Source organism: Emiliania huxleyi (assembly GCF_000372725.1).
Source record: "Emiliania huxleyi CCMP1516 chromosome Unknown EMIHUscaffold_165, whole genome shotgun sequence".
Lineage (NCBI taxonomy): Eukaryota > Haptophyta > Isochrysidales > Noelaerhabdaceae > Emiliania > Emiliania huxleyi.
This window is the reverse complement of record NW_005200931.1, coordinates 103,425-125,769: the sequence shown is the minus strand read 5'-3', so window position 1 is coordinate 125,769 and position 22,345 is coordinate 103,425. Positions and strand designations below refer to the sequence as shown.

The 22,345-nt window shown below is 66.9% G+C and overlaps 4 protein-coding genes across 4 annotated transcripts; 2 read left to right on the top strand and 2 right to left on the bottom strand.

The window, feature by feature from the left end:
- Positions 1-1,660: 1,660 nt before the first annotated feature.
- EMIHUDRAFT_230596 (hypothetical protein) lies at positions 1,661-2,740 on the bottom strand (the record flags this gene model as incomplete). Its single annotated transcript, XM_005785002.1, has 1 exon — positions 1,661-2,740. One exon carries the CDS (start codon positions 2,738-2,740, stop codon positions 1,661-1,663), a length of 1,080 nt encoding a protein of 359 aa, XP_005785059.1.
- A 2,658-nt stretch (positions 2,741-5,398) lies between these two features.
- Positions 5,399-7,130, top strand: EMIHUDRAFT_441839 (hypothetical protein). The gene is made up of 2 exons (XM_005785001.1): positions 5,399-6,462; positions 6,489-7,130. The coding sequence occupies exon 1, from the start codon at positions 5,470-5,472 to the stop codon at positions 5,857-5,859; it is 390 nt and encodes a 129-aa protein (XP_005785058.1). The 5' UTR covers positions 5,399-5,469; the 3' UTR covers positions 5,860-6,462; positions 6,489-7,130.
- A 610-nt stretch (positions 7,131-7,740) lies between these two features.
- Positions 7,741-10,254, top strand: EMIHUDRAFT_230594 (hypothetical protein; the record flags this gene model as incomplete). Its single annotated transcript, XM_005785000.1, has 6 exons — positions 7,741-8,074; positions 8,168-8,283; positions 9,233-9,442; positions 9,477-9,522; positions 9,768-10,006; positions 10,033-10,254. The coding sequence occupies 6 exons, from the start codon at positions 7,741-7,743 to the stop codon at positions 10,252-10,254; spliced, it is 1,167 nt and encodes a 388-aa protein (XP_005785057.1).
- A 3,598-nt stretch (positions 10,255-13,852) lies between these two features.
- On the bottom strand, positions 13,853-14,764 carry EMIHUDRAFT_230593 (hypothetical protein; the record flags this gene model as incomplete). The annotated part of the gene is made up of 4 exons (XM_005784999.1): positions 13,853-13,861; positions 13,987-14,296; positions 14,423-14,478; positions 14,597-14,764. 4 exons carry the CDS (start codon positions 14,762-14,764, stop codon positions 13,853-13,855), a joined length of 543 nt encoding a protein of 180 aa, XP_005785056.1.
- Between the last annotated feature and the right edge of the window lie 7,581 nt (positions 14,765-22,345).

The following is a 22,345-nucleotide window of genomic DNA, read 5'->3' as shown; positions in this document are numbered from 1 at the left end:
CAACCGGCACTCGCACCTCGAGAGAAGAGACGGCCGGTCGAAGGAGGTCTCACCGCCGGCGCCACCAGATTCGAGCAGGAGGACGGAGGCGCCGGTGCGAGAGAGGCGGTTGGCAAGCACGCAGCCGGCGCTGCCGGCGCCGACTATGACGTAGTCGGCGCTCCTGCGGAGCGCCATACACACACACACACGTCTATATCGTCGGGGGTCGCCCGACCGTCCGGCTGGAAAACAACTCTCTCTCGAGGTTCTCGAGGTGGATATCCTTTGGCCGCGTTGGGTAGCGAGGATTGGTGTAACGCCCCCCACAGCAAATCGGTTTTTGCCCTTAACTAGTGCCGTTTTCGTTGGACCAATTTTCGCTTGACTTGGTCGGTTTGAGCACTATTTTCAGCCAACGCCCACAGCAAATCGGTGAAAACCTGCTCTGAATGAGCGAGTTTTGTGGCTTATCCGGCTTCCGTCGGTCGTCCCGTGACTGATCGCGCCGCCGCGTTGCACATTGGACACATGCTCTCGCGCGTGGCGCTGACGGGGACTATTGTGCGCCTCGGCGAGGCGCTTCCGGTGGTATTTTTTTCGAGCGCAGTGGACTTCATCTTGCCGGCCGTACGCGACGCTGCTCGAACGGCAGTTGTCGACCGCCGGCAGATGACCGGCAAGATGAAGTCCACTGCGCTAGAAGGGCATCGCGGCGATCAAGTCGCTTATCGAGTCGGAGGACCCGAACTCCAAGAACGTGCGCACGAAGACGCTGCGCGCGGATCTCGAAAAGGCAGTCTCCCCCGATGCTCTCAAGGACCTCACGTCCGCGAGCCTCGCCAAGTTCAAGACCGGCATCGAGCTGGCGAACAAGTTCCTCAAGGGCTCCCAGTGGCACCTCCCCGACGAGGTGATCGAGGAATACATCCTCGACGCGATCGCCGCCAAGGGGGCCACGCTCGGCGCAAACATGCGCGTGCAGATCAGCATGCAGCGCCAACTCGCCGAGTACTCGGACAGGACGTACGGCCTTGGTGCTGGGTGCGGGTGCGGAACGGGCTTTTTTTAACTCGCAACCAACTATACTATACAAGGACACCCTCAGGGGGGACACTCGGCGCATGTGCGACGCGTCAGGGTGGAGTTGGCGGTGGCGCCGAGCTCCAGATCGACTCGCAGCGCGGAGTCGAGGGGTGAAGCGCGTCGCGCTGCGACACTCGAGAGCCGGCGGGATAGCCGTGGGGCGCGGCCGACTTTGAAGTCCTCAAAGATCCGGTGCGCATTCGTCCTCTGAGACCCACGCGTACAGGAAAGGGGGGCGAGAACGCGGCCATTCTCCATTGACAATCTAAGGCAACCTTGAGCTAGCCCGTTCCACACAGATAACCATGACACCTCTCACCTCACCAGACCTCACCGCGCACCGCGCTGCGAGCCTGTCGTGTCCCTTGTCAGGAGCAGGAGAGCCCCACCTGTCCCCCTGATCGTCCTTCCAAAATCCTCTTAATCCTGCTCGTGCAGAGGTGGGGACCCTGTCCCCGTCCCATCCCTCGTTTGGCGTGTCTGTTTTCTTTCTTTCTTTACCTCTCTCTCTCTCTCTCTCTCTCTCTCTCTCTCTCTCTCTCTCTCTCTCTGTGTGTGTGTGTGTGTGTGTGTGTGTGTGTGTGTGTGGCGACGACTACTCACTTGCTCGTCTGGCTGCGGGCTGCGCGCCGGCGTCCGCCGTCTCTCCGCTCGGGGCAAGCCGCAAGCGGGTGAGGTCCAACGGTCGCTGCTCGAACCCCAGCGCGAGTGGCCTCGCGCCGCCCACGGCTCGCCCGAGCACCTCGTCCGCCTCCGCCAAGCTCATGCCGCCGATTGACACCCCGGCGACGCGCGTGAGGACGAGGCCCACCACGAGACGAGGGTGGGCCTCGGCCTGCGAGCCTCGCCGCACCTCGGTCACGCTGACCCGCACCGGCCGGCCGTCCCCCACGGCGCTCGCGTCCACGTTCTCCGGGTCCGCCGCGTCCCCAAAGCCGAAGCCGAGCCCGAGCGGGCCGGGCGCCGTCAGCGTGACAGAGACGCGCCCGGCGCACCCGTCGCTCGTCTGTGCGTCCTCGCAGAGGTACGGCTCGCCCGCGCGCGGCCGGATGAGTTCGCAGCGGTGATTGCACCGGTTCTCGTCGCCCTGCCAAAACTCGAGCACGAGCGTCCGCCGCCGCCCGCCCGTTATCCTCCCGACGCTGTGGTACTTGTAGCTAGGGAAGACGAGCGCGTCGCCGACCGAGAACTCGTGCTCGTGCAGCGCGCCACCCGCCTCGGTGGTGCCAAAGGCGCCGCCCGTGAAGCTGTCCTCGAGCAGGACGTCGACCGTGACGGTCGATCCGTTATCAAAGTGGCGAGGGTCGTTCAGCGAGCCGCCCGCTCGGCCGTCGTGCAGTTCGATGCAGCGCACGTTGAGGCTGCGCAGCAGTTCGCTGGCGGACGCCGCGTCGCCGCCGTCGAAGCGGCTCACGTCGACGCGATGCCGCAGCTCGCTCAGCCGCCGGTGCAGCTCCGGCACCGTCGCCCGGAAGAGGCCGCCGGCGCTGAGGTAGGTGGTGTGCCACCCCAGCCGCGCCTCGCGCGGCCGCCCAAGCCGCTCGTGGTGCGCACGCTCGACGCGGCCGACCTGCTCAATGTCGGCAGGCGAGAAGAAGCGCGGGATGCGGACAACCCTCGCGAGCGACGCGACCTGCCGCTGAAGCAAGGCGTCGGCGAGGGACGATCGCGCCATGACGTATTGTGTAACCGGAGGGGCACGCCCCCGGCCCGGTTGGGAGCGGAAAGGTCTGGCGAGTAGAAGGAGTGCACAGATTGGGTGTTTCCACAATCAAACCGTCCGTGAAGAGTGCTTGATTCACGGACAGCGAGGCTGCCCGCATGTTCAATCGTTGCCCGCAAGCGGAGCTCCCCACCGGGGGCTTGAAGACACTGAGCCGAGCGCGCCGGCGGATGGCTGAGCGGCACAGTTTCTGGCCGCCCGGCCTGCGAGCTGTCGCCGCGAGACGATCGAAGGCGCTCAGTTCAAGCGCGCCGCCATGCCAGATCTCGCCCCACGCCCCGACCAGACCAGGCAGTGCGTGCAGGAATGATGCAGGCATGATAACCGGGTGTGGTGAGCACGCCAGCGGCACCGCTGCGCACTCTCAGGGTCGCAGCCGCCGATCTCGTGAGGGAGGGGCGTGTGTGTGTGAGAGAGAGAGAGAGAGAGAGAGAGAGAGAAACCGCCAATGGCAGTTATCCGTTAGTGCGGACGTCGCCGCGGCTCGCCTCTGCCGCGGCGGCTGCTGCGCGCACGCGGCGGCGCCGCTCTCTCGCGAGACGGCTGGTGACGCGGCTCGCGGCCGACGTACGCTGCGCTCGTCGGACCGCCCGCGGCGTGGCGTGCGCGGCGCTGCGCGCCGCTCTGCGAGCGCTTGTGCGCTGCTGTCACACTGCACTGTCTCTCTGGTGCTGCTGGTGGTGGTGATGTTGCTGATGCTGGTGCATGTGCTGCTGCTGGCGCGGCGCGGCTCTGCGACTCGGCTCGAGACGCGCGTCGGGAGCAGCTGACACGGCGGGCGGCGTCAGGCAGGTTGCGCCTCTCTCTGGTGTGCTGCTGCTGGTGGTGCTGGTGCTGCTGGTGCTGCTGGTGCGGCGCGGCTCTCCGACTCGAATCGAGGCGCACGTCGCGGCGATCTGACGCGGCGGGCGGCGTCGCGGGCGACAGCGATCGCGGCTCGACGGTGGAGGTGGAGGTTGGTGGCTGGTGGAGTTTGAGTTTATTTCATGATGGACTACGACATCTGGGGGGTCAACCGGGAGGCAGGGGGTTCAACCAGGCGACGGAGGACCGTGGGCCATCGCGGGGACTGCTGCGTACGGAGGACGCGGCAGGCAGATCCGGATGGTCTCACGCCGGTGGGAGGCACCGAGGCGTCTTGGACGCTCAGCTCTACCTTAAGCTCCTGAGGGGCGCGTGGTTCTAACCACGTAGTATGACTATAGCCCACCACAGACACCCTCCCTGCTCTACACACGTGTGCACACTCCCTCACCCTCTCCTCTCTCCTCTCTCTCTCTCTCTCCTCTCTCCTCTCCTTGTCTGCTGTCTGCCTGACTCAGGCGCAATCTGCCGATGCGAGATTGTGTGTGGGCTGCTCCTAGGGGGCCCTGTGCGATCCGACGGGTAGGGGGGCTGTGCCCGGGCGGTGTCCGGTGTGGAGTCCCCTTCTGATCCCGCCTGAGATGTTGGGTGTGAGGTTGTGGCGGCTTCGATCCCAAGGGGGGGAGCTGATCCCACTCAGTAACCAACTCTCAGGGGCAGTAGGTGGGCGAGCCTCGAGCGCGCTCATCTCGATCGTCAAGGCGTCGCTACGCGCGGTCTTCCGCGGGGGGAGCTTCGTCGACGGGTGCGGGAGCGCGGCGCAGCCAGTGCCGTGGCGATGCCTCCGGCTGTTTGTGGCGGGCGGCTTGCTGCTCGCTGCATGGCGAAAAACTCGTCTCGCCACACGCCAAGGGCTTATGCTCTGGCGAGACGTGAGGCGCATGCGCCCAGGATGGGAGGGGGCATGCGTAACGACACTGCTAGAGATGCCTTTCGGGGCCCAGAGATAAAACTTCTGTGATGCCATGCGTGACCTAGTAGTGTCCCCAGCTATGGGCGTGTCCACGTTGGAGCCAGGTGTGGTGTGGGCGCGAGAATAGCTCCGCCGTTCATGGAGGCAACCGATGCGAGTCGACTGGTGTGTGTCGTCGTGGTTTCGTATCAAGAATTCTCTCTCTCTCTCGGAGGGGCGTGTGGGTCGGGGCGGGTGCGAGAGAGTCGAGGAGCGCGGCGCGCGCGTGCGCGCGTGGGGTAAGTCGGTTGATATTTCATCACTGGTATAAAAGACCCAAAACGGCACGCGCGCCGCGCGCACGCGCGCTCGCATCACCTCACAACACTCACAAATCAAACGGAGATGCGGGCAGCCGCTGCGCGAGGGTTTCTTCGATCAAAAAGGGACGTCAGCGAATCTGTGCACGGCTCAGAGGCCCCGCCCACCCAGGGTACCCTCTCCGAGGACCCATTGGGTTGGCGTGTGGGGAGTGGGCCTCCTTTTACCGCTTGCGAGCGAGCACCCCGCCCGACTTGCTTCGCATGTGAGATGCGGTGACCTCCCACGCGCTCCCTGGCCGCCCGCGCGACTCCTAGAGGACAGAGACCGTGGACGGACCCTCCCCACGGCCGCTCGCGAGCGCTCGGTGGTCAATCTCACCTCAACCACCCTCAGCGCGCGCGCGAGCGCGCCGCCACTCGGCCGCACGCGTGCACACTTGTGCCTGTGCGGTGTGGACGCGCTCTCGACGCGCTCCTCTGACACACAGGCGTCCCACTAGGTGTCCGCTGGTCCTCGACACCGCTGACGTCGCCACTATCGCCATCTGCGAAGGCTAGCCCGCTTCGTCGCCACGCTGCCCAGCGACGACGGCGCGGAGCTCATGGCATCGTCCTCTGCGCCTCTCGGACTCGAGTTGCTCGTTCCCGCCGGCGTCGCACAGCTCGGCATCGTCCGCGCCCGCAGCGAGTATTGCCTGACCGACGCCGACCTCCAAGGGCTGCCCCGCTCAGCGCATCCCGGCGCTGGCGTCATGTTCTCCGTCAAGGATCTCGCTAGCGTCGCCATCCTGAAGGGGTACCGCGAGCGCGGGCAGCGGGTCGTGCGTATCAGCAGGCCCGACGTCTCGCGGGCCGAGACGCTCTTCCTTCCCGTCGGCATCATGACCACGGTCGGCGAGGTAAAAGCCATGATGCCGGGACGCGCAGACCTCCTCGGGCGCCGGCCCGAGCTCTGGCTCCGGCCTGAGGAGCGGCGCGCTGGCTCCTTCTGACCAAGGAGCAGACTTTTTATTTGACAGAATACGCCGTTAGTCCAACCAGCAGATGTGAAAAATGGTAGCGAGAGTGCACACCCGTGTGTGAGCGTGCCCCGGACGCACCCGTGAGGCGTGAGCGTGACCCATTGCCGCCGTGAAACAAGCACATGGCTAGCAATTGCAGGCGGCCCTCGCGCAGCGCAACGCCCCGCGTGCAGCGGAGGCGGCGACCGACGCCTGTCTGAGCCGTACGCGGGCGAACGCGCCCCGACACGCAGACTGACGCGGACGGCCGCAGCAGCCCTCGCCCCCGCCACGTGGCACCCCTCGCCCCCGCCACACCCGCGCGAGCTCGCCCGCTGTGGCGGCGCGGCGGTCACGGTAAAAGGCGCGACCGCACTGCCTCTCGGCCGCTCTAGCCGAGCCGAGGGCGCCCTCGCCCTCGCCCTCGCCCTCGTCGCCGCCGGCGTCCTGGGTCGTTGCGGTCGGTGTGGGAGGGCGTGATCCAAACGCAAGCGTTGGCTGCCGAGCTGCTTGCGCGGGGCCGGGACGCGGGAGGAGCGCCGGGACGCGGGAGGAGCGGCGGCTGCGGCGACCGACGCCGCGCCGCGAGCAGCGGCGCGGCGGCGACCGACGCCGCGCCGCGAGCGTCAGGACGGAAGTGCGCGACACACCCTGGCGATGGAGTATGAACAAGACGAGCGGGAGGGCACCGAGACACATGTTCGCCGCACCGGTGGATGGTCCAATGATGGTCGTCGTGCCTGCGCCGGCGGCTATTGCAGCGGCAGCGGCGATCGCAGCAGCAGGGCAGCTAGCTAGGATCACCGGCGCCTCACCCGCCCGTGGAAGCTTTGTGGCCTTGTCCGGCCACGTTGTACGGATCAATGTCGCCGGCGCCGAGGGATTACAAGCCGCGCCCGCCTGAGCGAGCGGCGTCAGCCAGCCGCGCAGCGCTCGGCGAATCTGAGTGAATGTCGGCGGCGCGCTCGCGACAGCGCAGCGCCGCACCGTGTGCCCTGCAGAAGGCGAGCGTCGTCGCCCGGAAGGACGGCATCGCGCGGAGCTGGCTCTATGGACGCACGATCAGCGCCGTCCGCGGCTCTTCCTGCGACAGGAAGCAGCAGGGGCTGTCATGCCGCCGGAGCGGTCTCGGCACCACGTCGAACGCGCGGCGGCGGGGGAGGTCTGTGGGTCGCCAGGGCGCGTGTGCGGGCCGAGGGTGCGCCGGTGGGCGTGTGGGGTGGGGAGGGTTGCTCAGGGGCGCTCACACGCACGCACGGCGACGCACGGGTGGGACAGGGTGGGTCACAACAACGAGGCACGAGAGCGTGCACGACAGAGCGACGGCGCAGCGTACCGCCGTCCAGCTAAAAAGCGGCGGCCGACGGTTGCTGCGCAAAGTGATCAGTTCTGTAATTTAGGTGCCGGGGCCCAACGGGTAGATGAATCCGGGGCACCCTCCGCTCGAATCCCTGGCCGGGGGTTCGAGGTGGCCCCCACCCTGGGGCCTCCCATCAAAGGGACTGCGGCAGAAGACGCCCAATCTTGCACAAGTGCAAGAACCATACGTCTTCTGATAAATGCAGTATGGAAGATACAAAGAGACGGAGGAGCAACGAGCGCCCTGGCGTGAGCCGAAGACACTCCCAACTGCGCTCCGTCACCGGTGTCGCGGTCTCCCCCACTGAGGACGATCTGCGGGGGGGAGTCGCGCCGCCGGCATGTATCTGTGCAACTGTGTTTTTGCCTTGTCCCGTTTGATGGAGCAAAGTCACGGGCCGCCCGCGCTTGAAGGCGGTCGCGCCAGGCGCGGGCGGCACTAGTTGCCGGCGATCCGCTTGGGCAGCGCCCACGCTTGCCTCTGGCTGCGTCTCCATAGGTCGCGCGGCCCGAATGCTCGAATTGAACGTCTCGCAAGCTGGCGTCGCTCGCGTAGCTGTGGCAGGGCGATCCTCCCTCCGGATGAGGGAGATCTCTAGCCTCCTAGGGCAGCGCCCCAAGATGAACATGTTCTACCCGTGGGCGTGCAAGATGATCGTCAAGTCGCCCCCCCACCTTGTGGCGAACGGTGTCTCACCCACGGGCGAGATGGCGGCCTTCCTCGGCATCTCGCGTACTTCGCCCGGCTGGAAGTACGTCATCACCGAGGGTCCGCGCAAGGGGCACATCGGCACCACCACGCAGGCGACCTTCTGCGTCAACGAGCTCTGGAACGGCATCGAGTACCGTGCTCCTACCTCCGACCTCACCTCTCTCTCAACGCTCTCCCGCCCCACCTCTGCCTGCGGACCCCTCTCTAGCACCGGCGGGAGGTGATCAGTCCCGCTCGTCGTCGTCATCCTCGTCGTCTTCACCCCCTGGCACGTGATCGTCTGCGTGCGGTGGCGAGGGAGGCGGGGAGGACGTACCGAGGTGGTCGAGTTCCATCGTGTCTCCGTCGGGAGGCGGCGGCGGGGTGGCGGCGGCGGCGAGGCACTCGGGCGGCATCGGGGCGCCGGCGAGGGCCCTCGGGTTACGCCTCGCCCGGCACCCTCCGAGGGGGGAAGGGGAAAGAGGGGGGCCCTCGGGGTGCGCCTCTCCCGGCCCCCTCCGAGGGGGGAAGGGAACTATTCTCTGTCCATCTACAGCGTGTGTGGGTGGTACACTGCGTCGAGACAGCTCCGCCTCGCGCCCTGCCTTCCTGGAATACTTGCGAATACCCGACGCGGAATACAATACGTAATTAATTAATGAATTAACTAATTAGGTTAGGACGTGGAATACAGCACTCGAGGTCATTAAGTAATAATAAATTAACAAATAATTAATTACCCCACCGCCGCCGCGCCGCCCCGCCCGCCGCCGCGCCGCGCCGCCGCCCGGTGATTATTAATTCATTATTAATTAATTAATAACTAATTATACCACCCGCCGCCGCCCCGCCCCGCCCTGCGTCGCCCGCTGCCTCGCCGCGCCGCCGCCTCGCACGGGGTGCCCATCCAATATCAGGGCGCGAGGCAGGCGGCCGCGCCGACGGCCAGCGCCGCAAAGGTCAGCCCCGCACTCGTCGCGACAAAGACGCGCGAGGCTCCTGCGGTGAAGGTAGCGGTAGGGCCGCGCTGCGGCGCAGACAAAGGCGCCCCACCCCGCGGCCCTGCTCTGCCTGCTGCGGGCGGGCGCCGACACGAAGCTGCGCACGGAGTCTGGACACACAGCGCTGCAGACTGCCAAGGAGCAGGGCAGCGCCAAGTGCGTGCGCGCCTTTGGGGAGCACGCGGCGGCCGTGGCAGCAGCCAAGAAGGCGGCCGAGGCGGCGGCGAAGGAGGCGGCGTGGGCTGCGGGGGCGGCGGAGAGGGCGGCAGCGGAGGCGGAGGCGGCGCGGCACGCCGACGAGCTGCTGGCGGAGGTCGAGGCGGAGAAGCGCGGCAAGGGCAAGAAGGGCAAGAAGAAGAAGAAGGGCGGCGGGAGCGGCGGCGCTGGGCCGTCGCAGGAGAAAGAGGCGCCGGCGGAGGCAGCCGCAGCCAAGCCCGCGCCGTTGGACAGGGAGGGGCTGCTCCGGCTTCTCGCGGAGCTCCACGAGGACAGGATCCGGTTCGGCATCACGCCGGAGACGTCGGTCGAGGGGTTGGCCGAGGCGTTGGGAGAGGCAGGCCGAGGCGGCAGGCGAAGCGAGCGAGGAGGAGACGGCGGAGGCGGGTGAGGAGGCAGCCTTGGTGGCAGCGGAGGCGCGCCGGGAGGCTGAAGCCGAGGCGGACGCTTTGGCAGCGGCAGAGGAGGAGGCGGCCGCCGCGGCAGCGGCAGCGGCTGCGGCGGCTGCGGCGGCGGCTGCGGCGGCGGCGGCAGAGGCGGCAGAGGCGGCGGAGGCGGCACTGGCTGCCGTCAAGGCGAGGCGCCCTCGACTCCACGCCGCTCGGCGCTACACCACGCCGCTCGCGCGGGAGCGGACAACGGATGCTTGGCGGCCTTGCTCGACCGTTGGGAGTCGGTGGCCAGCGACGACGACGGCTCGGCGTGTGCCTCGAGGGACGTGTGGGGGCGGACGCCATTGCACTGGGCGGTCGTCAACGGCCACCGCGAGGCGATCGTCACGCTCGTCGAGGCTGGGAGCGACATTGCGCTGCGCGACAAGCAGCACGAGTCGGCCCTCGACCTCGCCGAGCGGAGGGCGACCTGCCACGCGGTGGGTTCGGAGGCCGGTGCGACAAGCTGACGGTCAGCTTGCTCAAGCTGATGTTGCCGCGCGACCACGCCGACTACAGCTCCTTCCACCCGGAGGGCCTGATGGACCTCTGTACGCACGAGGTGCTCCGGCACGCCGAGAGGCTGAAGCTCGGCGCCGAGGAGCGCGAAGCCTTCCTCGCGCTGAGCCCCGCGGACCATGTGATGACAATTGACGAGCTAAATGCGCGGGATGAGGGTCGCCTCTAGGGTCGCCTATGAACAGTACTCAGTACTGACATCTAGATGAGGGGTTGAGGCGCGGGTGGGCGGTTTCATATTTAAAGGCCTACTTTGGGAGTCTTGGGCGGGCGCCCTCAAAACCCGTACCCGGCCTACGTTCGCCGAGAGTGGCCTGGCCCCGGGCCCACCGGGCCACCCCCGGAGGCCGATGGCGACATGCACCGCGACCCATTCCTTCTGGAGGCTGCTCTCAGACGTTCAAGCGGCGCCAGCGAGCTTGTGAGGGGCGGCTGTGGACACAGCAGGCCCACCAGACGGGCGTCAGAGCTTGCCGTCTCGGGGTGCTGTCGTGGGGAGAGCCCGAGACAGCTGCAGAGGAGCCGAGTGCAGTGGCGAGCCAGAGGCTACCTGGGTCACCAAGTGGTAGCCCTTGCCCATTCTGAGCAGGGCTGTGCTTTGGTGGGGTTGTGCTTGAGCATGTGTGAAGTGGGAGTGCGTGCCGGCGGTGTCTGTGGGTGAAACGGGCGTGTATGAGGCCGTAAGAGCCGTGGTATGAGCCAGAGTGGGCTTCTTCTCCCAAAGTAAGGACGGTTTGGGACAGCTCAGACTTGATACTGATGGGCCTGGGCCAGGAGAGCGACAGAGAAGGCGAGGTGGTGAGCTGGGAAGCCGCTTCGTCGGCACCTGGACGTGTCGCGATGAACTGCCGAAAAAAGCACCTTTTGCGGCTATTGCTCAAAACTTCGGGAGACAAGGCCTACATATTATGACTGCATCCATGCGCCTGGTGCATGAAGGCTGCGGGTCAGGACATTTCACGGTCGGTGGCGCCGGTGATGGCCTCCGGAAAGCCCTCGCAATCGCCTCGGATGGGGTCCACCGGAGACAATCTCGAGCCCTCTCCGTGGCATCACGAGCCGGTGTGAGCTTGCAGACCCAAATAAGTGCGGTCTGGGACGGCTTAGGCTTGCTACTGATGGGCCTGGGCCAGGAGGGCGACAGAGAAGGCGAGGTGGTGAGCTGAGAGGCTGGAGCGTCCGCGTGTGACCTTGTCGCGATGCAAGTGCCACGAAGCCTCGGCTCAAAGTCGAATTTTCGTTTCGGCTTTACTGGTGACCATAGTACCGTCTAACTTTTGCGTTCCTTCAAACGAATCCTTTAAAGTCTCGACAATCACTCAGCAGCTTATGTGGCACCGCAGAGGCTCCCTTGGGGATGCCTGAGGCCACCAAAACGACTCACTAAGAGCCGTACGTGGACGAATTTCTTTTTTCCGGTTACCTACGTTATGCGAGGATGCGGGGGGGGCGGATGGCTGGTTACTGATTAGGTACGGTCGTACCAGTCTCTCCACCTAGTCATCCCAATCCTCGGGCGACCGCGCAGCTGCGCTACTCACAGGCAGTCTCCCTGCCTCAGCTGTTACAGGCACCACCCACCGACCAATCTCGACGAAGAGCCGTGGCAGGGCTCGCTGCGCCAGCTGCACAGCAGTACGCCACAACACAACATATTATCCAACATAACCTCTCCCTGAGTGCCCTACCCTTGCGGGCTCAGTTGCCGCATTAGGAGCCTTCGCACCGCGAGTGGGCTCAGGTGGGATCCACACAGAGAGAGGTTCAGTACAGAGCCGCACTCTACACACCTTATCCCCCTACTCGGGCGGCATCGTGGTGAGACCCTGGGCAGTCAGAGAGGCTGACAGTAAGTGGCGGGCTGAGAACTCGGGCCTCTCCCGACCCGCCATCGCTGCCTAAGGGAGGATCCTATCGGCCACTAGACCATGACAGATCAGAGGCGCACACGCCCTGTCCCAGCTCCCCCACTCCTCACACTGGGTTTGCAGTGCGCGGCCTCGCCACCTCCCTACCAGGGCAAACCCCCTCTCTCCCCCTAGGTGCTGCACTTGACGTCCATAGAAGGCGCGCGGCAGAGGCGGGAGGGAGGCGGGGAGAATCTAGCTCGCTCTGGCAGGGAGGCAAGGGTGTGACAGAGTGCTTGGGTGAGAACAGGCGGAGTGTGTGTGCCTGTACGCGATTGGGAGAGCACTTGTGACGAGGCACGGTTAGGCGAGTGGCAGTCGCTGGTGCGGACTTGCTAAGTCGTGTGTGCTCCTTTTTGCTTGCTAAGACTGGAACAATTTTTTTTTTCGGTGGGGCTTTCGTTACGAAATACATCTTTAATCCGGCTTTGGGTGCGTCGCGCACTTTTCATCAACCTCGGTCTGTGAAGTGCGATGGCGCGGCTACACGCTTGAGAGGCGCCTTGTCGAACGCCCAATTCCACCCTCGCACCGCCCGCCGACCGGCGGCGGCCTTCGCCTCACGAACGCGCTCCGACCTCCGCTCCCGCTGCCGCCGCGCCGCCTCTCGCCGCCGGGCCTGTTCACACCACAGACGCAGGGTGCGAAGAGACTGGGGGAGTACACCACTTCCGCTCGGGAAAAACCTCGGATCTCGGCAAGATCTCGGCCGCACTTCGGCCGCACCTCGGCCGCACCTCGGCCGCACCTCGGCCGCACCTCGGCCGCACTTCGGCCGCACCTCGGCCGCACTTCGGCCGCACCTCGGCCGCACCTCCCTCCTCCCCTGCCACACCTCGCAATCTTTGCTAGATCTCGGCTAGATCTCGGCTATCTCGCCTCGACCCTCACCCGGCGCCGACCCGCCGCCTCGCGCCGCCTCGCTTGGGTATTGGCTGGTGTGGCGCGCGCGAGCATGTGGCGCGAGAGGAGAAGGCAGAGTGCGCGAGCGGCGTCCGCGCCTGCACACAAGCTCACCGCGGCTGGTCAGGCGACCCAGCCCCGCCGGCCCAACTCCATGCAGCCCACGGCGTCCCGCGCCGAGGGAAGCGTACACGTGTGCAGCGCGGACGGCAGCGGGCGCCAGACGCCGTGAGGCGGCGGCGGTGGCGCAAGATGTGGCGGCGGCGGCGGCGAGCGCGGCTGCGCGTGTCGCGGCGAGGCGGCACTCTGGATGGGGGGTGGGGTGGTGGTGGGTGGGTGTGTGTTTGGGGGGGGGGGGGTTTAATGGACGGGGCCTTAGGGAAAAAAAGTCAAAAAAAGGCTGGCGAGTCCGGAAAGAGCCCGACCGATTGAGGGGGAGGGAAACCCCCGGGGGGGGGGGGGGGGGGGCCCAAAGATTTTATTTCTTTGAACCCCGCGGGAAAGGGGCATGGGGAAGAAGGGGGCAAAGGGGGGAATCTGGGTGTGTGTATCTGCCCAAATTTTTATAATTTTTGGGGAAAGGGGCCAAAAGGAAGAGGAAGAACCCCGGGGGGGGGGGGGGAATTCCAAAAATTTGATCGATGTGAGTCGGGGAGAGGGAGAGAGGGAGAGAGGGAGAGAGGGAGAATGGTGTGTGTGATGCGAGAGTTGATAGATTGTGGGAAGTGCCACCGGATCCCCACGACCGGCGTGTGAAACCAACTCGCAAAGCGCCGCGATCCGCAGATAGGGGCGTCGAGGCGGCGTCGCGCTGCCGCCGAGGCATCCCCTCGCCTGCCAAGATCATCCTCACTATTTCATCAAATGTCGCATGACACACAGCCCTTCACGCCTCTCTCGATCACCCGACGGGCTGCGAATACCGTGAAAACAGCCACCTCTCGGCCATCTCTCGCCTCAGGTGATCTCCGGGTGATCTCGGGCAATCTCGGCAACGCATCGCCTGCCAACGTCGCCTCGTCGCCAGGTGGCGGCGCCGCCCCACGCCGCAGCAGAGTGAGCAGCTGCCCACTCGGCGAGCGCACGCGCACCCGCCTCCGCAGCGGCCCCCTCCGCCACGCAGGCAAGGTCACTGTCAGGTGCAAGTCGTCGCCGCGCCTCTCCCAGCCCGACTGCCTCCGCGCCAGCCCGACCGCCTCGGCAGCGACCCTCCACCTCGGAGGCGTCGCGCCGGACAGCGCAAACGCGACCGTCACGCCGACAGCGGGGAGAGGGCACGCCACGAGGTCTCCCGCCGCCGATCCGGGCGGGAGGTACGTCTTGAGGGGCAGCCCGCCCCTCTCCGCCATCTCGCGGGTGATGCGCTGCCCAAAGGCGGACGCGTAGGCGCGCGGGTCGACGCTGGCCGCCGTCCAGCCTCCAAGAGAAGAGAGCGTCGCGCGCACTGGAACTCGCACCACCGGCGGCGGCGGCGGCGGCCTCACTCCGCCGTTCGCTGCCGCTGCGGCGGCGGCGGCAGGCCCCCACGCGATCTCTTCGTCGTACCGCTGGCGCGCTGTCGGGTCGGAGAGGCACTCAAAGGCCTAAGAGGAAAGTTCCGAGAAGGTACCGAGGTTCGTGGCAGGTTCTTGTCGGCGCGCACGGGCGGAGCGAGGAGGCCTCATTGGCGCGCTGGAAGCGGCGGACGGCCGCCTCGCGCACCGCTGCCGCGCTGTCGGGCGGAAGCTTGTCCGGGTGATCGGCGAGGGCGATGCGGCGGAAGGCGGCGCGAATAGCGTCTGGTGCAGCATCAGACGCGACGCCCAGCACGTCGTAGTGCGACTCCGCCGCGGCGGTTCGGAGCAGGGCGAGGAGTAGGAAGGACGCCATAGGCGCTGTGCGCTGGTGTGTGTGTGTGTGCGCGCGCTGGTCTGTGAGAGGTTGAGGTGCGAGCCCTGGAGGCCCTGGCTGGGGATGGGGGATGTTCATAGATCTCAGGCTCCGTGGTTCCCGGTATGATAACAGGAGAGAGAGAGAGAGAGAGAGAGAGAGAGAGAGAGAGAGAGAGAGAGATTCATTTCAAAGATGATGCCTGGTGAGGTGATGGTTGCGAGGAAAGTGCTACGGAGGAGTGTGGGTGTCAAGGCGCACTGTGACGACACGAGTTATGCATTCACAGGGGTGTGGGGACCTATCAAGCTGGAGGGGGCGACAGCTGCTGGGTGGGTAGCGAGCGAGTTAATCCAGGGGATTCCAAACGGAGCAGAAAAATCGGGAGTGAGCGTGCAGGAGTGGGATGGAACGGATGCGGAAGGGAGGTCTCGGGGGACGAAGGGGTCACACCCGACGACCTCGGGAACTAGCCGGGGCAGTCGGAGAAGTGGCAACTCCGTGCACTGGCGGTCGGCCGCCAGAAAACACGCCTCCGTGGCTCGGGTTACACCAATCCTCGCTACCCAACGCGGCCAAAGGATATCCACCTCGAGAACCTCGAGAAGGGAGGTCCGAGCCCGGCGCCACTGCCCCCTCCATCGCCGCCACCGCTGCCGCCGCCGCCGCCCTCGCCCGCCGAGCCGTGCCTCGTGCCCCAGCCCACACAACAAGGCAAGTCCTGCCAGGACGCGGCCTCGTTCGACGACTTTGTGGACGGCACCTCCCCCGCGCACCTGCTGGAGACGTGCGTCAGCATGTGCGACGCCTCGCAGACCTGCAACTACCTCTCGTTCTGGCAGCCGCTGCCAGGGAGCCCCGGCACCAAGGCGTGGTGCCGCCTCACCGCCACGTGCGACGACTTCTGGCCGTCCGACGTGCCATACGACATCTACGTGATACCAATGACGGCGACCCTTTGCCCACCGCCGCCTACTCTCCCACCGAGCCCGGCGCCACTGCCCCCTCCATCGCCGCCACCGCTGCCGCCGCCGCCGCCCTCGCCCGCCGAGCCGTGTCTCGTGCCCCAGCCCACACAACAAGGCAGGTCCTGCCAGGACGCGGCCTCGTTCGACGACTTTGTGGACGGCATCTCCCCCGCGCACCTGCTGGAGACGTGCGTCAGCATGTGCGACGCCTCGCAGACCTGCAACTACCTCTCGTTCTGGCAGCCGCTGCCAGGGAGCCCCGGCACCAAGGCGTGGTGCCGCCTCACCGCCACGTGCGACGACTTCTGGCCGTCCGACGTGCCATACGACATCTACGTGATACCAATGACGGCGACCCTTTGCCCACCGCCGCCTACTCTCCCACCGAGCCCGGCGCCACTGCCCCTTCCATCGCCGCCACCGCTGCCGCCACCGCCGCCCTCGCCCGCCGAGCCGTGTCTCGTGCCCCAGCCCACACAACAAGGCAGGTCCTGCCAGGACGCGGCCTCGTTCGACGACTTTGTGGACGGCATCTCCCCCGCGCACCTGCTGGAGACGTGCGTCAGCATGTGCGACGCCTCGCAGACCTGCAACTACCTCTCGTTCTGGCAGCCGCTGACAGGGAGCCCCGGCACCAAGGCGTGGTGCCGCCTCACCGCCACGTGCGACGACTTCTGGCCGTCCAACGTGCCATACGACATCTACGTGATACCAATGACGGCGACCCTTTGCCCACCGCCGCCTGCTCTCCCACCGAGCCCGGCGCCACTGCCCCCTCCATCGCCGCCACCGCTGCCGCCACCGCCGCCCTCGCCCGCCGAGCCGTGTCTCGTGCCCCAGCCCACACAACAAGGCAGGTCCTGCCAGGACGCGGCCTCGTTCGACGACTTTGTGGACGGCACCTCCCCCGCGCACCTGCTGGAGACGTGCGTCAGCATGTGCGACGCCTCGCAGACCTGCAACTACCTCTCGTTCTGGCAGCCGCTGCCAGGGAGCCCCGGCACCAAGGCGTGGTGCCGCCTCACCGCCACGTGCGACGACTTCTGGCCGTCCAACGTGCCATACGACATCTACGTGATACCAATGACGGCGACCCTTTGCCCACCGCCACCCACGTCCCCACCGAGCCCGGCGCCACTGCCCCCTCCATCGCCGCCACCGCTGCCGCCACCGCCGCCCTCGCCCGCCGAGCCGTGTCTCGTGCCCCAGCCCACACAACAAGGCAGGTCCTGCCAGGACGCGGCCTCGTTCGACGACTTTGTGGACGGCACCTCCCCCGCGCACCTGCTGGAGACGTGCGTCAGCATGTGCGACGCCTCGCAGACCTGCAACTACCTCTCGTTCTGGCAGCCGCTGCCAGGGAGCCCCGGCACCAAGGCGTGGTGCCGCCTCACCGCCACGTGCGACGACTTCTGGCCGTCCGACGTGCCATACGACATCTACGTGATACCAATGACGGCGACCCTTTGCCCACCGCCGCCTGCTCTCCCACCGAGCCCGGCGCCACTGCCCCCTCCATCGCCGCCACCGCTGCCGCCACCGCCGCCCTCGCCCGCCGAGCCGTGTCTCGTGCCCCAGCCCACACAACAAGGCAGGTCCTGCCAAGACGCGGCCTCGTTCGACGACTTTGTGGACGGCACCTCCCCCGCGCACCTGCTGGAGACGTGCGTCAGCATGTGCGACGCCTCGCAGACCTGCAACTACCTCTCGTTCTGGCAGCCGCTGCCAGGGAGCCCCGGCACCAAGGCGTGGTGCCGCCTCACCGCCACGTGCGACGACTTCTGGCCGTCCAACGTGCCATACGACATCTACGTGATACCAATGACGGCGACCCTTTGCCCACCGCCACCCACGTCCCCACCGAGCCCGGCGCCACTGCCCCCTCCATCGCCGCCACCGCTGCCGCCACCGCCGCCCTCGCCCGCCGAGCCGTGTCTCGTGCCCCAGCCCACACAACAAGGCAGGTCCTGCCAGGACGCGGCCTCGTTCGACGACTTTGTGGACGGCACCTCCCCCGCGCACCTGCTGGAGACGTGCGTCAGCATGTGCGACGCCTCGCAGACCTGCAACTACCTCTCGTTCTGGCAGCCGCTGCCAGGGAGCCCCGGCACCAAGGCGTGGTGCCGCCTCACCGCCACGTGCGACGACTTCTGGCCGTCCGACGTGCCATACGACATCTACGTGATACCAATGACGGCGACCCTTTGCCCACCGCCACCCACGTCCCCACCGAGCCCGGCGCCACTGCCCCCTCCATCGCCGCCACCGCTGCCGCCACCGCCGCCCTCGCCCGCCGAGCCGTGCCTCGTGCCCCAGCCCACACAACAAGGCAGGTCCTGCCAGGACGCGGCCTCGTTCGACGACTTTGTGGACGGCACCTCCCCCGCGCACCTGCTGGAGACGTGCGTCAGCATGTGCGACGCCTCGCAGACCTGCAACTACCTCTCGTTCTGGCAGCCGCTGCCAGGGAGCCCCGGCACCAAGGCGTGGTGCCGCCTCACCGCCACGTGCGACGACTTCTGGCCGTCCGACGTGCCATACGACATCTACGTGATACCAATGACGGCGACCCTTTGCCCACCGCCGCCTGCTCTCCCACCGAGCCCGGCGCCACTGCCCCCTCCATCGCCGCCACCCTATCCGCCCGGCGAGGCTCCGGCGCCGCCGCCGTACCCGCCCGGCACGGCGCCGACGCCGCCGCCCTCGCCACCACCCTATCCGCCCGTCAAGGCTCCGGCGCCGCCACCGTACCCGCCGGGCACGGCGCCGACGCCGCCGCCCTCGCCACCACCCTATCCGCCCGTCAAGGCTCCGGCGCCGCCACCGTACCCGCCCGGCACGGCGCCGACGCCGCCGCCCTCGCCACCACCCTATCCGCCCGTCAAGGCTCCGGCGCCGCCGCCGTACCCGCCCGGCACGGCGCCGACGCCGCCGCCCTCGCCACCACCCTATCCGCCCGTCAAGGCTCCGGCGCCGCCGCCGTACCCGCCCGGCACGGCGCCGACGCCGCCGCCCTCGCCACCACCCTATCCGCCCGTCAAGGCTCCGGCGCCGCCACCGTACCCGCCCGGCACGGCGCCGACGCCGCCGCCCTCGCCACCACCCTATCCGCCCGGCGAGGCTCCGACGCCGCCGCCGTACCCGCCCGGCACGGCGCCGACGCCGCCGCCCTCGCCACCACCCTATCCGCCCGTCAAGGCTCCGGCGCCGCCGCCGTACCCGCCCGGCACGGCGCCGACGCCACCGCCCTCGCCACCACCCTATCCGCCCGTCAAGGCTCCGGCGCCGCCGCCGTACCCGCCCGGCAAGGCGCCGACGCCGCCGCCCTCGCCGCCGCCGTACCCGCCCGGCAAGGCGCCGACGCCACCGCCCTCGCCGCCGCCGTATCCGCCCGGCAAGGCGCCGACGCCACCGCCCTCGCCGCCGCCGTACCCGCCCGGCACGGCGCCGACGCCGCCGCCCTCGCCACCACCCTATCCGCCCGTCAAGGCTCCGACGCCGCCGCCGTACCCGCCCGGCAAGGCGCCGACGCCGCCGCCCTCGCCGCCACCGTACCTGCCCGGCAAGGCGCCGACGCCGCCGCCCTCGCCGCCACCGTATCCGCCCGGCACGGCGCCGACGCCGCCGCCCTCGCCGCCACCGTACCCGCCCGGCACGGCGCCGACGCCGCCGCCCTCGCCGCCACCCTTTCCGCCCGACCCGCCGAGCCCGCCACGCCTTCCATACCAGGGCCTTAACCTCACGGGCTGTCTCGAGATTACAGTCACGCACAACGTCAGGTACGAGCTCCAGATCGACGACTTGGTCGCGGAAGCCAGGCGCAGTGGAAGCACCAGATGCTCCCTCACCACCCGCAGCTTTGCGCAGCGCAGCGCACGGGCCACGCCACGCAGACAGAGCCGACCCTCAGTCTGCCCAAGAGGCTGCCTGCGGAAGGCCTGGCAGGTGCCCACTCGCCTCCTCGGCGGCCACGCCCTCCGCCCGGGCGAGCGAGCAGCGCATGAGCGGAGGCGCATCGCCACTTTCTCGGCACTAAGCGCGATTCCCCCTCTCCCTTTTCTCCCAGTAAGCTAAAAGTACGTACCCTGGTACCCGGTACATCATAAGCGGCGAACGAGGCACGGTCGCTCTCCGACATGAGGCGCGTTGCACTTGCCAGTGCTGCCCTGGCCTTCTGCCTGCCCGACCAATGGGTGGCAGGTGCCTCTGCTGCTATGGCATGCCTCACGGCTGCGACTGGCCGGCGCCTCGGCGCGTCAGCTCGGCTCGGCGTAGCGATAGTGGCCAGCGCAACTCGCCTGGACTCAACGCTCAGCCAGGAGCTCCCGCACGCGCTGGCGCGAGTCATGGCGCATGCAACGCGTCTGAATGCTCGCCTCGCCTCGCGCAAATGCGACCGTCGTCGCAGCCGACAGTCCACCGCCTGCTAAAGAAGCACAGCGACGAATGCGGCACCGGCGACACATGGCAGGCTGGTCATGACGCAGTTATAGGGTGTTGTGTGCCGTCGGAGTGACTCTCTGTGTGTCAGGGATAGTCAGGGCCGTCCATCAGAGCTCCACTTAGCTCGGAGACACCCCATTAGCGCGGCTCGACCTCTTTGAGTCACTGCCTTCCCGGCGGTTTGGCTGTAGAGCCTCTACAACAAACTCTACAGCAAAATCGCGCTCTACATCGCTCTACAACGGAGGCGCTTCGTCCCGCGGCGGATGTAGAGCTCTCAGAGCTCTACAGCGCTCCAGAGCGCTCTACATCTCTACCCAGCTCTACAGCGCTCTACACTCTACATCCTCTACACCCTCCCTCAGCGCAAGGGGTTGTGAACTTGTGATGATGCTCTGTCACAAAAGCACTTGTCGCCCTCGCTCCGTCCGCTCTCTCTCTCTCTCTCTCTCTCTCTCTCTCTCTCTCTCTCTCTCTCTCTCTCTCTCTCTCTCTCTCTCTCTCTCTCTCTCTCACTCTCTCTCTCTCTCTCTCTCTCTCTCTCTCTCTCTCTCTCTCTCTCTCTCTCTCTCTCTCTCTCTCTCTCTCTCTCTCTCTCTCTCTCTCTCTCTCTCTCTCTCTCTCTCTCTCTCTCTCTCTCTCTCTCTCTCTCTCTCTCTCTCTCTCTCTCTCTCTCTCTCTCTCTCGCGCGCGCGCGCGCTCTCTCTCTCTCTCTCTCTCACGGCTCGCAGAATCAAAACTTCTCTGGTAGGACGGGAACGAGATGATAGTAGGGAGTAGAAGAAAGCAAAGAGGAGCCCTGCGCACGCACGACTCCGCAGGAGAAGCCCCTCCCCAGACAAAACACAAGGGAGAGGTGGGTGGGTCACAGAAAACTGCGGCCGCCAGCGACAGAGCGTCTCGCTTACGGCGAGAGGAACACAAAGGGACGTCCGGACGTCCATCCACTGGGATGAGAATACTGGAGATCTGAGGTCGAATCTGCCGATTCCACAGCCGCCCACAGGAGCGCCGCCTCAACACGGGGTCTCGGCTCTACCGAGCCATGCTAGCTCCAGCCGCAGCCCCACCCGGCCGCCCGGGGGTGTTCCCGCAGGCAGAGAAGACCAATCCTGGGGGAAGTAACCTTCTCTGGTAGGACGGGAACGAGATGATAGTAGGGAGTAGGAGAAAGCAAAGAGGAGCCCTGCGCACGCACGACTCCGCAGGAGAAGTCCCTCCCGCCCGTGCTTGCGCAGCGCAGCCTCGCCGGGGCGCCTCGGCGAGCTGGATGAATACACCCCGGCCGCGCCCGCAACTCCGGCAGGAGCGGCCGGGCCGGACTTTGTCAGCACGGGCCCGTTGCTAACGCCGGAGTTCCTGAGACAGCTGCACAGATCTCAGCCATGCGAGGCGAGATGCGACGTCACCATCGAACCCGCGCTGATCGCTGCGCGCGAGAGCCTGACGGGCCTCGCGAGGAATCGCCGAGGGCTCGTGCTTGGACGCGGGCAGCGCCCCCCGGGCTGCACCACGCTCATCACGGCGGAGATGGACGCCATCCTCGCTCGGCGGCGCGGCGATTGCAACCATCAGGAGTGCCTGAAGGCGCGCGATTACTTTGCCCCGTTTCGCCAACTGCGAGGGCTACCCTTCAGCATCAACGACTTCATCCCGTGCACGCGGGTGCAGGCGGCGTGCCAGGGCTTTGTCGCCCGGGCGGCGCAATGGGCGCAGCACGAGCACCAGAACTTCGAGGGCTGCTGGGCAGCGAAGACGTGCGGCGATCCGTGGACGTTCGCCGAGAAGCAATTCATCAAGGCGGAGGGCTACGTGGGAGGAAGCGCGGTGCCGAGCTACCCCGCGAACTTGGACGCTGCGGAGCGTCGCAGTGCCCCATAAATCCCCTCAGGTCCCTAGCCGGGACGCTGTCCGCTGCTGTCGCGGGGGAAGGTGACTGCACCAAAACCCGCGAAGAATCGAGAAGGGAACTTGAGATTGGCCTGCGCCGCATTTAGATATAGTGTCCAGTGGTCGAATTGTGTCGGCGGGCCGAGTGTCGTTTCGCCTCTGTCGTTGGTCCTGGGATCCGGGTCAGCGTGGTTGTGGGAGAGCCCTGCAATCGGCCTGCGCGCGGCGCGCGGGCCCATATCTGTGAATGAAACTACCCATACAGCGAGTTCGCACGGAG